The sequence below is a fragment of the Cucurbita maxima genome, unplaced genomic scaffold (assembly GCF_002738345.1).
Source record: "Cucurbita maxima cultivar Rimu unplaced genomic scaffold, Cmax_1.0 Cma_Scf00005, whole genome shotgun sequence".
In the NCBI taxonomy this organism is placed as follows: Eukaryota; Viridiplantae; Streptophyta; class Magnoliopsida; order Cucurbitales; family Cucurbitaceae; genus Cucurbita; species Cucurbita maxima.
Window position 1 is genome coordinate 5,052,970 of NW_019272021.1, and position 12,793 is coordinate 5,065,762.

The 12,793-nt window shown below is 36.2% G+C and overlaps 2 protein-coding genes and 1 long non-coding RNA gene across 5 annotated transcripts; 2 read left to right on the top strand and 1 right to left on the bottom strand.

Moving 5' to 3' along the window:
• Positions 1-295: 295 nt before the first annotated feature.
• LOC111479108 (long-chain-alcohol oxidase FAO1-like) lies at positions 296-4,592 on the top strand. Of its 2 annotated transcripts, XR_002717607.1 has the most exons (5): positions 296-580; positions 656-928; positions 1,778-3,507; positions 3,681-3,750; positions 4,572-4,592. XR_002717607.1 is itself a non-coding variant. In XM_023123590.1 (4 exons), the coding sequence occupies exons 1-4, from the start codon at positions 344-346 to the stop codon at positions 3,694-3,696; spliced, it is 2,256 nt and encodes a 751-aa protein (XP_022979358.1). In that variant the 5' UTR covers positions 296-343; the 3' UTR covers positions 3,697-3,759. The 2 variants fall into 2 exon arrangements, 1 of the variants encoding a protein (XP_022979358.1); XM_023123590.1 differs by lacking the exon at positions 4,572-4,592 and having other exon boundaries at positions 3,681-3,759.
• Positions 3,717-8,085, bottom strand: LOC111479107 (phosphate transporter PHO1-like). Of its 2 annotated transcripts, none has more exons than XM_023123588.1 (14): positions 7,814-8,085; positions 7,393-7,488; positions 7,076-7,301; positions 6,593-6,935; positions 6,470-6,518; positions 6,198-6,269; positions 5,995-6,124; positions 5,533-5,903; positions 5,336-5,440; positions 5,211-5,255; positions 4,967-5,119; positions 4,583-4,861; positions 4,350-4,495; positions 3,717-4,256 (listed from the first exon to the last, which is right to left on the bottom strand). In XM_023123588.1, exons 1-14 carry the CDS (start codon positions 8,018-8,020, stop codon positions 4,166-4,168), a joined length of 2,313 nt encoding a protein of 770 aa, XP_022979356.1. In that variant the 5' UTR covers positions 8,021-8,085; the 3' UTR covers positions 3,717-4,165. The 2 variants fall into 2 exon arrangements, with proteins under 2 accessions (XP_022979356.1, XP_022979357.1); XM_023123589.1 differs by having other exon boundaries at positions 7,393-7,483; positions 7,812-8,085.
• LOC111479121 lies at positions 5,478-6,558 on the top strand. The gene is made up of 3 exons (XR_002717608.1): positions 5,478-5,570; positions 5,729-5,936; positions 6,192-6,558. It is a non-coding gene; the product is annotated as an uncharacterized LOC111479121 (long non-coding RNA).
• Positions 8,086-12,793: the final 4,708 nt, after the last annotated feature.

Genomic DNA, 12,793 nt, shown 5'->3' on the forward strand with positions numbered 1-12,793 from the left:
TTCTTTTAATTCTTGTTGTGTCTATTTAATTCTGTATGTTTTATTTGTTCAATATTTCAATAAACATTAATAGCATATACGTCATTAAAATAACAAATAATTAAAAAAAAAATTTATTTCTAGCATTTTTAAATTTTGGAGAATGTATCCATCACTCATTTTGTTTTAACCAATCAAGACACAAAAATTAGTATTATAATTTTTTTTTTTGTTGAATAAGATATGTTTTAATCCGTTGAATTTTGAATTGTGATCAACACAACACAACTATATATAGAGACCCCTCGTCTCGGAGCAGAGGCATAATCATATTCATATTCATATTCAATCAATCTACAGAGCGATGATGCGGAGATCGGAGTGCCATCCCCTGTTGAGAGGAACAAGGAGCGGTAAGTTCACGCATGGCTTCTCCGTGGCGGAGATGGAGTCTTTAGCCACCATCTGCGACACGATCTTTCCTCCTCTGCCGTTCGGTTCATCAAACAACAACGGCAGCGATGAGATTGATACTGCCGACGCGGCCGCAGTCGAGGCGTTTTACGCGGCGTCCGGTTCGCGATCTCCGATTCCGGATGAGGTGCGGAAAAAGATGTAGATATTGTTCTTTGATTCGATGTGGATTTTAAGTTAGGTTTATGGAAGTTGAAATTAGGTTGCAGAGACAGTGGCGAAAAGAGGATTGACTGAACTCGTGATACTGGTGCGGATGGTGCTGTGGTTGCTAGGTACGAGGCTAGGGACGTTGCTGCTCTGTGGATCGCTCTGTTTTTGCAGGAAATGGCCTTATATCTGCAATTTCTCGAGTATGCCATTGGAGAACAGAGAGGAAGCTTTGAGGAGATGGTTTAAGAATAAGGTTTTCACGCCCATTAGAGCTGCTCTTGCTTCCATCAGAGTTCTTGTCCTCTATACCTTCTTTTCTCGGGTAATCTCTCCATCTCTCTCTCTACAATTGTTTTTTTTTTTTTTTTTTTTTTTTTAATTTGGATTAAAAAAAAAGGAGTGAATATATGGAATTATTGAATAAAATGTAAATGTGTGAGTATTGTTAGGAAAATGCAATAAAGAGGGACAGAGACATACCTACTTAATAAAGTGTTGATTTTAATACCCAACTTCTAATATACACACATTTAAAGTAAACTCATTAAATGCTAATAAGGGAGGAAATTGAACTCTAAAATACGGCATCTCAAACTATGAGTTTCATTTATTATTGTTTTAATGGTTAAGATATATATATTTTTGGCTACCATGTCATAACTTTCTTATTAAAAAATATGAGTTTTTTTTTTTTTTTGTAGAAACTCATTTTTTTTATACATATTTAGTACTGTACAATACTAAGGTTTTTTTTTTTTTTTTTTAATTTGGTTAAAATTTATTCATATGTGTCTAATTTTAGTCCATATAATTTTAAAATTTTGGTCATGAAAATATATTTATAAAAAAAGTTGAATATATATTAGAAAATAGAAAGCAAATATATTATGAAATTACATACATATATATATATATATATATTTGCATTTAATATATTTCACTTTCTGTTCAGCAAATTCAAGAGGGTTTATTTCACACATTAAAGATAGGTCCAGACCAGAAAAACTATGATGTATCTTCTTGTTACAATATTTTATGTAAAATTCATGATTAAAAATACAGTTTTTTGGAGCAGAGACACAAATAAGTGAAATTAGTAAACAAAACAAATCCTTAATTTCAGGGAAAATATGGCATAATCGTTGGATGAACTTTTATTGCTTTGACACAGGTTGATGTCAATGGCGGCTTCCCAGCATGGGAAGCCGTAAAATACCGGCCGGGTATTGAGGAGAATCCGTCCAAATCCTCCGATGAGAGGCCTCTCCAGAAGGGAATCATAGAACCCAACAAGGAAACCGAATCATCCTTTAAAAAATCCTTCTTACAGAAGGGTCTCAGAGTCACTGGAGACGACGGCTACACCCTTTCTATCCAATGTGATGTGGTGGTTGTTGGGTCCGGTTGCGGCGGAGGCGTTGCGGCGGCGTTTCTCGCAAGTTCCGGCCAGAAAGTGGTGGTTCTCGAAAAGGGGAATTATTTTACTGCATCTGATTATTCATCTCTTGAAGGCCCTTCCCTCAATCAACTGTACGAAGCAGGTGGGATTTTCACAAGTAATGATGGGAAAATGTTGATTCTGGCAGGTTCAACCGTCGGCGGTGGCTCCGCCGTTAATTGGTCGGCGAGCATCAGAACCCCAAATCACGTTTTGCAGGAATGGGCTGAGAGCCACAAGATTCCGTTCTTTGGAACCTCTGAATATCAAAGCGCAATGGATGCTGTGTGCAAGAGACTTGGGGTTTCAGAAGACTGTGATGAAGAGGGGTTTCAGAATCAAGTTCTTCGAAAAGGGTGTGAAAATTTGGGGCTTAAAGTTGAAAAAGTACCAAGAAATTCCCCAAGCGGTCATTATTGTGGATCCTGCGGCTATGGTTGTAGAAGGGGGGAGAAACAAGGGACTGATTCTACTTGGCTAGTTGATGCTGTGAATCATGGGGCAGTGATCATAACAAATTGTAAGGCTGAGAGATTCATATTGGAAAGGAACAAAACTGGAAGTGTGAGGAAGAGCAAGTGCTTGGGAGTGCTTGCAAATGTTTGGAGTGACAACTTCACCAAGAAACTGCAAATCAAAGCCAAAGCTACCATCTTAGCTTGTGGGGCTCTTTTGACACCGCCATTGATGATTTCAAGTGGGCTGAGGAACAAACACATCGGCAGAAATCTTCATCTCCACCCTGTTTTGATGGCTTGGGGGTACTTTCCAGACTCAAATTCAGAGTTCAAGGGAAAATCCTATGAGGGTGGAATAATCACATCACTCCACAAGGTTATCTCTGAAGGATCCGAATCAAATTCTAAAACCATCATAGAGACTCCTTCATTAGGACCAGGATCATTCTCTGTGTTGTTTCCTTGGATATCTGGACTTGACACTAAGCAAAGAATGCTCAAGTATTCGAGAATTTCCCATTTGATAACAATCGTCCGGGATTCGGGATCAGGGGCAGTAAGATCAGAGGGAAGGGTGAGCTTCAATTTGAGTGAAGAAGACAGGGAAAACCTCAAGAGGGGGTTAAGACAGTCATTGAGGATTTTGGTAGCTGCAGGAGCTACTGAAGTTGGCACGCATAGGAGTGATGGACAGAGACTTGAATGTAAAGGGATTGGGAAGGAGGAATTGGATGAGTTTTTGGATATGATATCCGCAGAGGGAGGGCCACTATCACTGACAGAAAATTGGAATATCTATACCTCAGCTCATCAGATGGGGAGCTGCAAAATGGGGGTTTCTGAAAAAGACGGCGCTGTCAATGAAAATGGAGAGAGCTGGGATGCTGAAGGGCTTTTTGTTTGTGATGCAAGTGTTCTTCCAACTGCTGTTGGTGTCAATCCCATGATTACTATCCAATCCACTGCTTACTGTATCTCGAACAGATTAGCTGCATTGTTACTGAAGTAGGTTCCTCAGATGTCTATTGTTTGCTTGATCATGCAGTTAAATATGTCTTATCCATTTATTGTTGTTCATTCAGTCTCTTTTTTCTATTTCCTCATGAACTGTTGTTAATTCTGCTATATTATGTCTGTTCTGTTATAACCCTAAAAAATTTTCCAAACGATTCATACAGATTAAAGCAAAGGTAGGAGAAGAAAGTGCTCCCAAATTGGTGTTCATTGTTTTGAATTTCAATCTCCAAGGTACATGAGTTCTGTTGCTTAGGATATTGCAATTGTAAGCCAACTCTAACTTGGTATCTTCTGGAGTTGTCATGAGCACGTACTATATACACACAGGGGGCAGATTTCGGGGTAGTTTCAACTGCTGCTCGAGCAGAGCTAACGTTTCACTAGAAACAAGCATTCCTTACAATTTGAGAAAATAGGATTACCTTACACTTACCAATCAAATTACTATGTGTCGAGGAGCCGAGCGAGAGTTTTGTCGCTTGGGACCATGCGTCGGAAATTACACTTTGTACTTTACAAGTGTGAATTGGAACAATAGGATGAATGAGATGGAGCTTAATTATAGTTTAGTATATGTTGACCATCCTCATCCCTTCCTTCAGGTCAGCTTTGTTAGGGACCAGACCTGTACATTCATAAATCGGTCTTAGCCATCGGAGTCGGCATCAAGGAATGGTAGAGGAACTGTCTTCACAGCCCTGTATTTTCCAACGTTGTTTAGTTGTTCATTCTCCAATCTGCGGTATAAAATGTGTGGTTAGCAAATCAAGAAAGATTGAGCCTATAGCTCTGTTGTTGTTAGATGGTTGTACACAAGATAGGTGCTATACCTGTAGAAATTCCAATGCCCTCGTCGGATAACCTCGAGCGAAGCCAACAGGAAGTCGAGCATTTTCGACTCGATGTTTCTAATGTGCAATTTATGCAACTGTAACACTGTTTCCACCCAAGCAACTCTTAGGATCACATTCAAAACCTGCAAATAAATTTCATTTATCACCTGATTTGAATAACCTTACTGTACTGAATGGAATTTATAATCACATTTGCAGATAGAACTCACAATTGACAGGTAGTAGATGCCTTTGCTCTTCAAGATGAGTTCGTCTCGAAGCCATGGATTTCGAGATTTCGGGTTGAGAATTCCCCAGTCCTTGGCAAAATCCCAGTACAACTGATATATTGTTGCTACAAAGGAAGTGACCAAGACGATTATGAACCAGAAGTGAGTGTCTTGCCGAGAATATGTAAGCCTGGCACCGGCCGCCACCATGGCTGATGCATACTTGCCCAAGTTAGCCAAATGGTCCAAGTCATTATCATCAAACCATCTTCTTGCACACTTGATCCCGCAGAATAGAACATGAAAGAACACGGTGTCAGTTCAAGTATATCGAATTATCGATTAAAAAGCTAGTAAGAAAAATGATAGAACTTCAGAGATCACCTGCATTGCACGCCAATAGTACGGCAAAAATGAACTGAGGTAAGCCAATTCCCAGTATAATGTCCCGGATTTGCAGACCTCACCTCGACGCATGCCGAACGAACCCGCAGTGAAGTAGCAGATAGCGGATTCCATGAGCCTCAGCAGAGTGATCTTTCAACATACAAAGATCAAAAGTGATTAACAAGCTGCAGCAACAGTAAGTTCTTACTCATTGTGTAAGCATTCATATCATATCATATACCTGGCTTGTAAGTTGGTCTGCCAAGAAAGAGTCAACTAACAGAACCTGAAAAGAAGAACACGTTTCAAAGTTGTAAAAGACGAACACATGATGTAGTGAGAAAGAAACTGCTGTTGCCTGCCTACCTTATAAAAAGGAGAGAAAACCGTGTTTCGAAACACACGTAGAAAATAATAGCGTGTCGGTCGGTAGAACACGTCAAACGGGCATATGAGAAGGACAACAAAAATCTGAAGAACAAGATGAAGAAGGAAGTTAAGTAAAAACCAGAACAATGTGAGAGACGGATAAATTGTCGTGATTTCGAGATCGAAGAACTAACGAGAAGAAGAAGTCCCGGAATGTAATCAACTTGGACAGGTGAGAAACCAGAGAGTCCTAAGATTAAGTGAATGACAAGAGCTCCAACCACAGCAGTCATGGTGGTAGTGCAAATAAGAAAAGCATCGCGGTACTTAAGTGCCGTACTTGACTGAAACTCGAAAATGAAGTTGTAATTGATTCTTGCTTGTTTCCAGGTAAAGAGATTGCAGCCATACATAAACATGTGCAGGCTTAGCAATGCAAACATACTGAAAACAGGATAGACAACATCCATATAAGAAACTTCATTTGGACCAGAGAAGACGCCAGACAAATGAGCCAACGATGCGTATACAATGAACAACGACATGAAGCAACCCGTAAATAACCCTGAAACCAACGAACGATTCGAGAGTTCAAAAGGTAAATATCTTATCTTTGCTAAGCTATGTTCAAATTGTTTAAACGATTACAAAATTACCAACAAAGAAAGTGGTCATGTGGGAATCTTTAGGCTGCTGAGGCCTCAAATATTTCATTGCCTTTTTTCTGTCATCATTGGCGAAGTGCTTTGTGAATATGGATTCCACTTCGTCCATTAGTCTTACCACCTTCATTAAACACATCATTTCCCAAATTAATATTCATTTATTAATTAATTAAATTCCTTCTTTTCAGGCATACCTTATCGGAGCTGATAAAGGCCGACTTTTTCACTCCTTGAAGATAGCTCGCCGACGCCTTTTGGTTCGCCACCTGTTCCACCAAAAACACCTAAATTATCATAATTTTTTTTTTAATTATGTGATGTCCTACCTTAGTTGGTTGGTTCGGAGAACAAAACACCATTTATAAGGGTTGTGAAAACCTTCTTCTAGCATATGCGTTTTAAAGCTTTGAGGGAAAAATCCGACCAAAGAAGACAATATCCGCTAGCGGTGTGCCTAAGTGGTTACCTTGTCGAATTTTTTAAGGATCTTGACGAAGGCCTTCATGTTGAGCCAGCTGCCACACAGAAATCAAACCATGAGCTCTGTTTTTTGCCCCACACAAAAAAAGATTTGTATAAAATTTTGGACCTGAAGGTTTTGAGGAGGCCGAGGCCTTTGTAGAGCTCAACAAAGGCACCACGTATCATCTTCTCGGCCCACTGGATTTTTTTACGGCTAATGGAGTCGCCGGAGACGTCCTTTTTTGGGTTGTTGATGAGATCCTCCCATAACATCCCCATCACGGCGGAGATTGTTCTCGACGGAGTAGTTGCCGGAATGTCCACTCGTAGCGCCATCATGGGTTTATTCTCTTTCTTCGTTTTGCCTCTCACGGCGGCGTTAATGAACGTTACGCCGTGCTTCTCCAGCGCCGCTATTGCTTCATCCGTCTCCGATACTTCTGCTGACGTTTCATTTGATTCTGTGTTCTCTGTATTCAGGATTAACCCGCCACGTGTCAACCATTAAAGCTTAGAAATAATTGGCGGGAAAATAAGTATGGAGAGTGACGTAATTGACCGAACTTTATAAAAAAAAAAACCAAAAATGGAAACAAATCTGAGGGATCACCGGAAAAACTGGAGTGACGTGGAGAAAAAGTAGAGGAGGAACGGGAAAATGATGCCGACGGCGAAATTTTACGGCGGCGATCTTCAAGAATCCGTTTGAATTCAAGCAAAATTCCAAGCTGTTCTCTAAGACTATCCCCTCTCTCCATAAACTCACTCTCTCTACTTCCATAAAATTCATTAACTTTCTCCAATTCTTCATCCAACGTTTCAAAAAATATCTTCACCTGAAAAATAATTAGATTTGACTTTTTAATTTTCACAAAAAAAAAAAAAACAAAAAAAAACCCAATAAATAAAAATGATCAAAGATTTTACTTCGTCTTCTTCGGAGAAGAATTGAGACAGTTCAGTTTCATGGTGTTCATTAGGATCACCATCTTCAAAGCTGTCATTCTTCTTCTTCTTCTTCACCTGAAATAATTACCAAAAGAAAAAGAACATTAATTGGGATGGCTATGGGTTTTTGATTAGGTGGAGAAAAGCGTCATTTTCCAATGAATCACGATGGTTTCGTGGAGAGATATCATGAACATATATATATATATATAAATCAAAAAGGGTTTTTTTTTATTTATTTATTTTAATTGTCATATTGATTTTCTTGGCGGTTTCAGATTCCGGGGAAACAGAGGAAGCATGCCACCCCAATACCCAACAATAATATCACTTCAATTTTAAATCCCAACGTCAAATTTGGTATAGCCATTAAAAACGGCGTGGGATATGAAATGGGTACCTGAGAGAGTTGGTGGTCGGAAGGGAGGCTGCGGAACTTTCCGGCGAGGGAAGAAATGAAGGCGGCGGCGACGGAGGGTGGAGGAGGGTTAGGTGTTTGCGACAACTTGATTCTCTTAACCAGCTTCTTGAGTTGCCAGTAATCGACAAAGGCGTCTTTCCATTCAGGAATCAGCTGAGCTTCCAGCTCCTTCGAGAATTTTACCATTCTCTCTCTCTCTCTCTCTCTCTCTCTCTCTCTCTCTCTCTCTCTCTCTCTGTTTCAGAGAGAGAAATGGGAGGAAATTTTAGGCAGATTCCAATGCGCTGAAACTGGAGAATTATATAGTGTGTTTCTAGAGAGAGAAACAGTCCATAAGTAGGTGAGAGAAAAGTTTATATTAAAAAGTTTCTACCTTTTCTCAAATTAATCCTCATTTTCAAATATTAGAAGTTTATTACTAATAATATAAAAAATCTTTGTATTAATAAATAAAAACCTATTCTTTCGGCTAGTTGGGTTCAAAAAATAGATTAAATATCGACAAACCATTCTCGATTATAATTAAACTCGATATCAACTTGAATGAAAACATGGCGTGACAATGTTTACAAACCTATAATATCTTACTAAATAATTTTGGCATTAATGTAGTTAATGCAAAAAAATATGACTAATCAATAAGTTATGTTTAAGGTAAAGTGATCATTTAAGTTTATGTTGAAAGTATAGACAAGAGGATGTAATAAATATAATTTATAAAACTAAGTTATTAAAAAAAACATCAAATAAAAAAATTAAACAATATTTCGTAATTAATATTATTTTGAAAATAGTAATATTGATTTGATATATGATGCTTACAAAATAATTCCTCAATATAGAATATAATTCTTTTTTTTTATGAACCTATCTTTTTTATACGCTTAATTCTTCAATATAGAATATAATTCGGAATATGAATATATCATAAATTAATTTAATATAAGAAATTTGGACGGCTATATATTACATTTATTCTCTTCGTCTTTCCCCTTTTCTTTCGGGAGGGAGTTTGCTTTATTCAACTCTCTTTTTAATAACAAGTCATATCTGTATGTACATACTCATATTGTCCGTGACCTGTTACGTATCGCTGTTAGCCTCACGGTTTTAAAACATGTCTGTTAGGGAGATATTTCCACATTCTTATAAGAAATGTTTCATTCTCCTCTCCATTTCATGCGAGATTTTATAATCCACCCCCTAGAGGACCTAGCGTCCTCACTGACCCACTGCATGTTGTCTGGCCTCTGAAGCCATTTGTAGCAGCTCGAGACCACCGTTTTCGTCTACTAGGAAGAGGTTTCCACATTCTTATAAGAAATGTTTCATTCCCCTCTCCAACCAAGGATCTCACAATCCACCCTTTGGGAGCCCAGTGTCCTTATTGACCCATTGCTCAGTGTCTAGCTCTGAAGCTATTTATAACAGCCTGAGACCATCGTTAGCAAATATTGACCGCTATGGCCCGTTACGTATCGTCTGTTGAGGATTGTTAGGAGGGAGTCTCACATTGGCTAGTTTAGGGAATGATCATGGGTTTATAAGTGAGGAATACATTTTCATTGGTATGAGGTCATTTGGGAAATCCCAAAACAAAACCATGAAAGCTTATGCTCAAAGTGTACAATATCATATCATTGTGAAGACCCGTGATTTCTAACATCGTCGTTAGTCTCGCAGTTTTAAAACGCGTCTACTAGGGTGAGGTTTTCATCTCATATTGTCACGAAAGGAGTTCACCTAATAACCTACCAAGTCCAAAAAGGTTAAAGATGAACCAACACGATTGGGTGCGAAAGTTCGTTATAGTCAAAATCAAACCGTGTTACAAATTAGAAGAGATTTAAGCGTTGTATCGGAACACGTTTTGATGTTGTTAATAAATGATAGGTTGATTAAGAAATATAATGACAATAATGATTTGGATTATGATGGAGAGACATTAAGGTATTAGAATGTGAAATTGAATATGATATTTTAAGAAGGAAGGAAGATTATAGAATTTATGATAAGATTACATCTCAAATAGACATCCATTAGGATAACCTAAACCACTTAATATATAATTATTTCAAAAAACTTAATTTATTTAATTTCTTCAACAAAAAGAAAAAGAAAAAAAATAATGTCTTTAAATTATATTAATCATATAAACATGTTGATAACATGGAATCTAAGCAACTGCAATAATTAAACCATTTTATAACTATTTAATTTATTTAATTAAAATAAAATAAAAATACCCTAAACTTTTCTCTTTTATTTTTCAAAAAATTGAGTATTATTTTTCCGTTGCAGTGACTAAAGAAATGTCAAAGATAATTTAACGAAAAAATTAGATTTAGCAAATTGGAGCAGAATATTGAGCTAATTATCCATAATGTCTCACGTCAATTAGAAGTCGAGATAGAGTAACCCTTAAAGTGAAGGGATGCCCTTTCAACTTGACCTCCACCTTCCTATTATATATATATATATTAGAAAAGTGATCCAAAAAAAACTTACTCGATTCGATCACTTTGTCATTATCAAAACTGTTTATTTTGATGGAATGTACGATATGCCTAAACTATATCTTTTTGTGGGAAATAAAGGGGTGTACGATATATACCTAACTTCTTCCCCTTAAACGTTAGGCTGTCGAAACGAAGTCATAGAGTAGTTGGATAATTTTGACTTAAAAGATATTTTTTTTAATTTAATGCATAGATTTAAAGGAGAATAAATAATGAAGAATTTAATTTCATAAATTAAAGGAAATAAAGGGAATTAGGGTTTGTTGGTCACATTTCCATTAGAAATATGCTTTAAAGAGTAACCAATGAAAAATATAATGCAATGTCCACTACCTGTGGCTTAATCTCTGATTGGTTTAACTTTAATTTTAAAAAAATGGGATTAATTTAGAGATAATTAGAGGGCAATCCACTGTTTTCTCATACATTATAATGCTGTACTCCACTATCTACGTTTCTTTTTTTATTATCCACACAAAAACAAACTCTATTTTAAAACGCGTTTATTATGAAGAAGACATTAATCAGTGTTTTACACTGTCTGGTGACTTACTCTAATACTATTTATCCGCTTTATTGTGAGATTTCACATCGAAACATTAATTATAAGAGTGTAGAAACCTCTCCTTAGTAGACGCATTTTAAATTTGCTCTTTTTTTATTTTTTATTTTTTTTAATGACACAATTGTATTGGATTCTCGTGTGCTATAAAATGTACATGAACTAACACACATTAATCTCCTTTTATTGATATATTATAAATTATGTTTTTTTATTATTATTATTGATATATCCAAAAGGTTGATTGGTAAATTTAAAAGAGAGAAAAAGAAAAATAATAATAATAATATTATTATTATACATTATCAAATGGATTCTATGTATCTCTTTTTTTTTTTTAATTTAAAACTTTGGCAATTAAAAATTTATTTGTTTCATAATTTAATTATTAGAGAACATTAATTAAACTTCAAATTCCATTTTAAAATATAAAAACCAACGACCATCTCTTAAATTATTACTTTATTATTATTATTATTTATTGATATGGTATTATAATGTTTTAAATAAATTAGATAAGTTACCCTCTCACTCTATTCAATTGGTTTAAATTAGTAAATAAAATACGATTTTGGTATCTCAAAACTAATTAACCAACTCCAAATTCATTGATTAGTGTTTCATTAACGCTTAATGACATAACTTTCGTCTTCTTTAAAATAGCTGGAATCTTTATCTGAGCTGGCTAATCAATATTTAGGAAAATCAAGCTTTTAGTTAAGGGGCGAAGACGCGAGACAAAGAAGAGGAAAGAAAAGATAGATTCTCGACCGTAACTAAAGGACAGGCCTGATAGTCAAGAGTCATATGTAATGATTGCCCCTAGCCTAGCTTGGTGTGGTTTTGATTTTCTTCAATTACATGCTCTCCTGGCAGGAAGGAACTCCTCTCGTGCCTTCGCTTCACTCTCATCCATTGACGTAAAAAAAACAAGAGTGAAAGACCTACCCCACCCTTCCCTTTACGTACCTTGAATTAGGCCCTTTTTCGGGCGGTCCCTGGAATTCCTTCCAAAGCTTGTTGAATAATTTTTATGGATTCCGTCATCTCACCAAGTCTGACGAGCTAATGAATCTCCTTCTTTTTTCCCTGAACTTCCCAATCAAATTCGTAGGCATTTCTTTAGACAAAAACTCCGTTTTTTCCTCTTTTTGGATGGTAAATATTTCTCAGAACCAGAAAATATTTTGAGTTCAATCCTTTGTTTTTTTTTTTCTCCACTCGGACCAATCCGCCTACTCAGCTTCTTATACTTAAAGTTAGTCGTGTACTCCAATGATACTATTGTTCCGTACCATTATGGAAGAAGATTTAGGTAAAATATGCGAATGAAAAAAAAAATGGATCCATTTCATTTGCATGTGGTATTTTGGCTGATAAGTCTGGGGTAAATGCAAATTTTACACAAATTATATAAAATGTAAAAATTAAATAAAATAAATAGATAATAATAATTTTTCCTTTATTTTTCTACAATTATTAGTTTGAGCATTTTTAGGCGACTCATGGAGGACTATGAAATTGTTCACTCAATCCCAGGGAAAGAACTCCTCAAGTCTTAGTTGGGAAGCTAAACCAAAACTATGTTTGTAGGCTCGTAGAGAAGGCCATTTTATAGGTATACCCATGGATCTATGTTCCTGAACAGTTTCAAAGAAGGCTACCAGCACCTGACTTATTAGATTGTCCTGTGGCAACTCCATGAAAATCTTGGTTCCGGTTGGAAGTACCCTCGGTATTGAATTTTAATTAAAAAAATAACAATAATTATAGTTTTCTATTATCAATTGAGCTCCTCTAGTGACCATTGAACCCAAAAAAAAAAAAAAAAAAAAAAAAAAAAAAAAAAAAAAAAAAAAAAAAAAAAAAAAAAAAAAA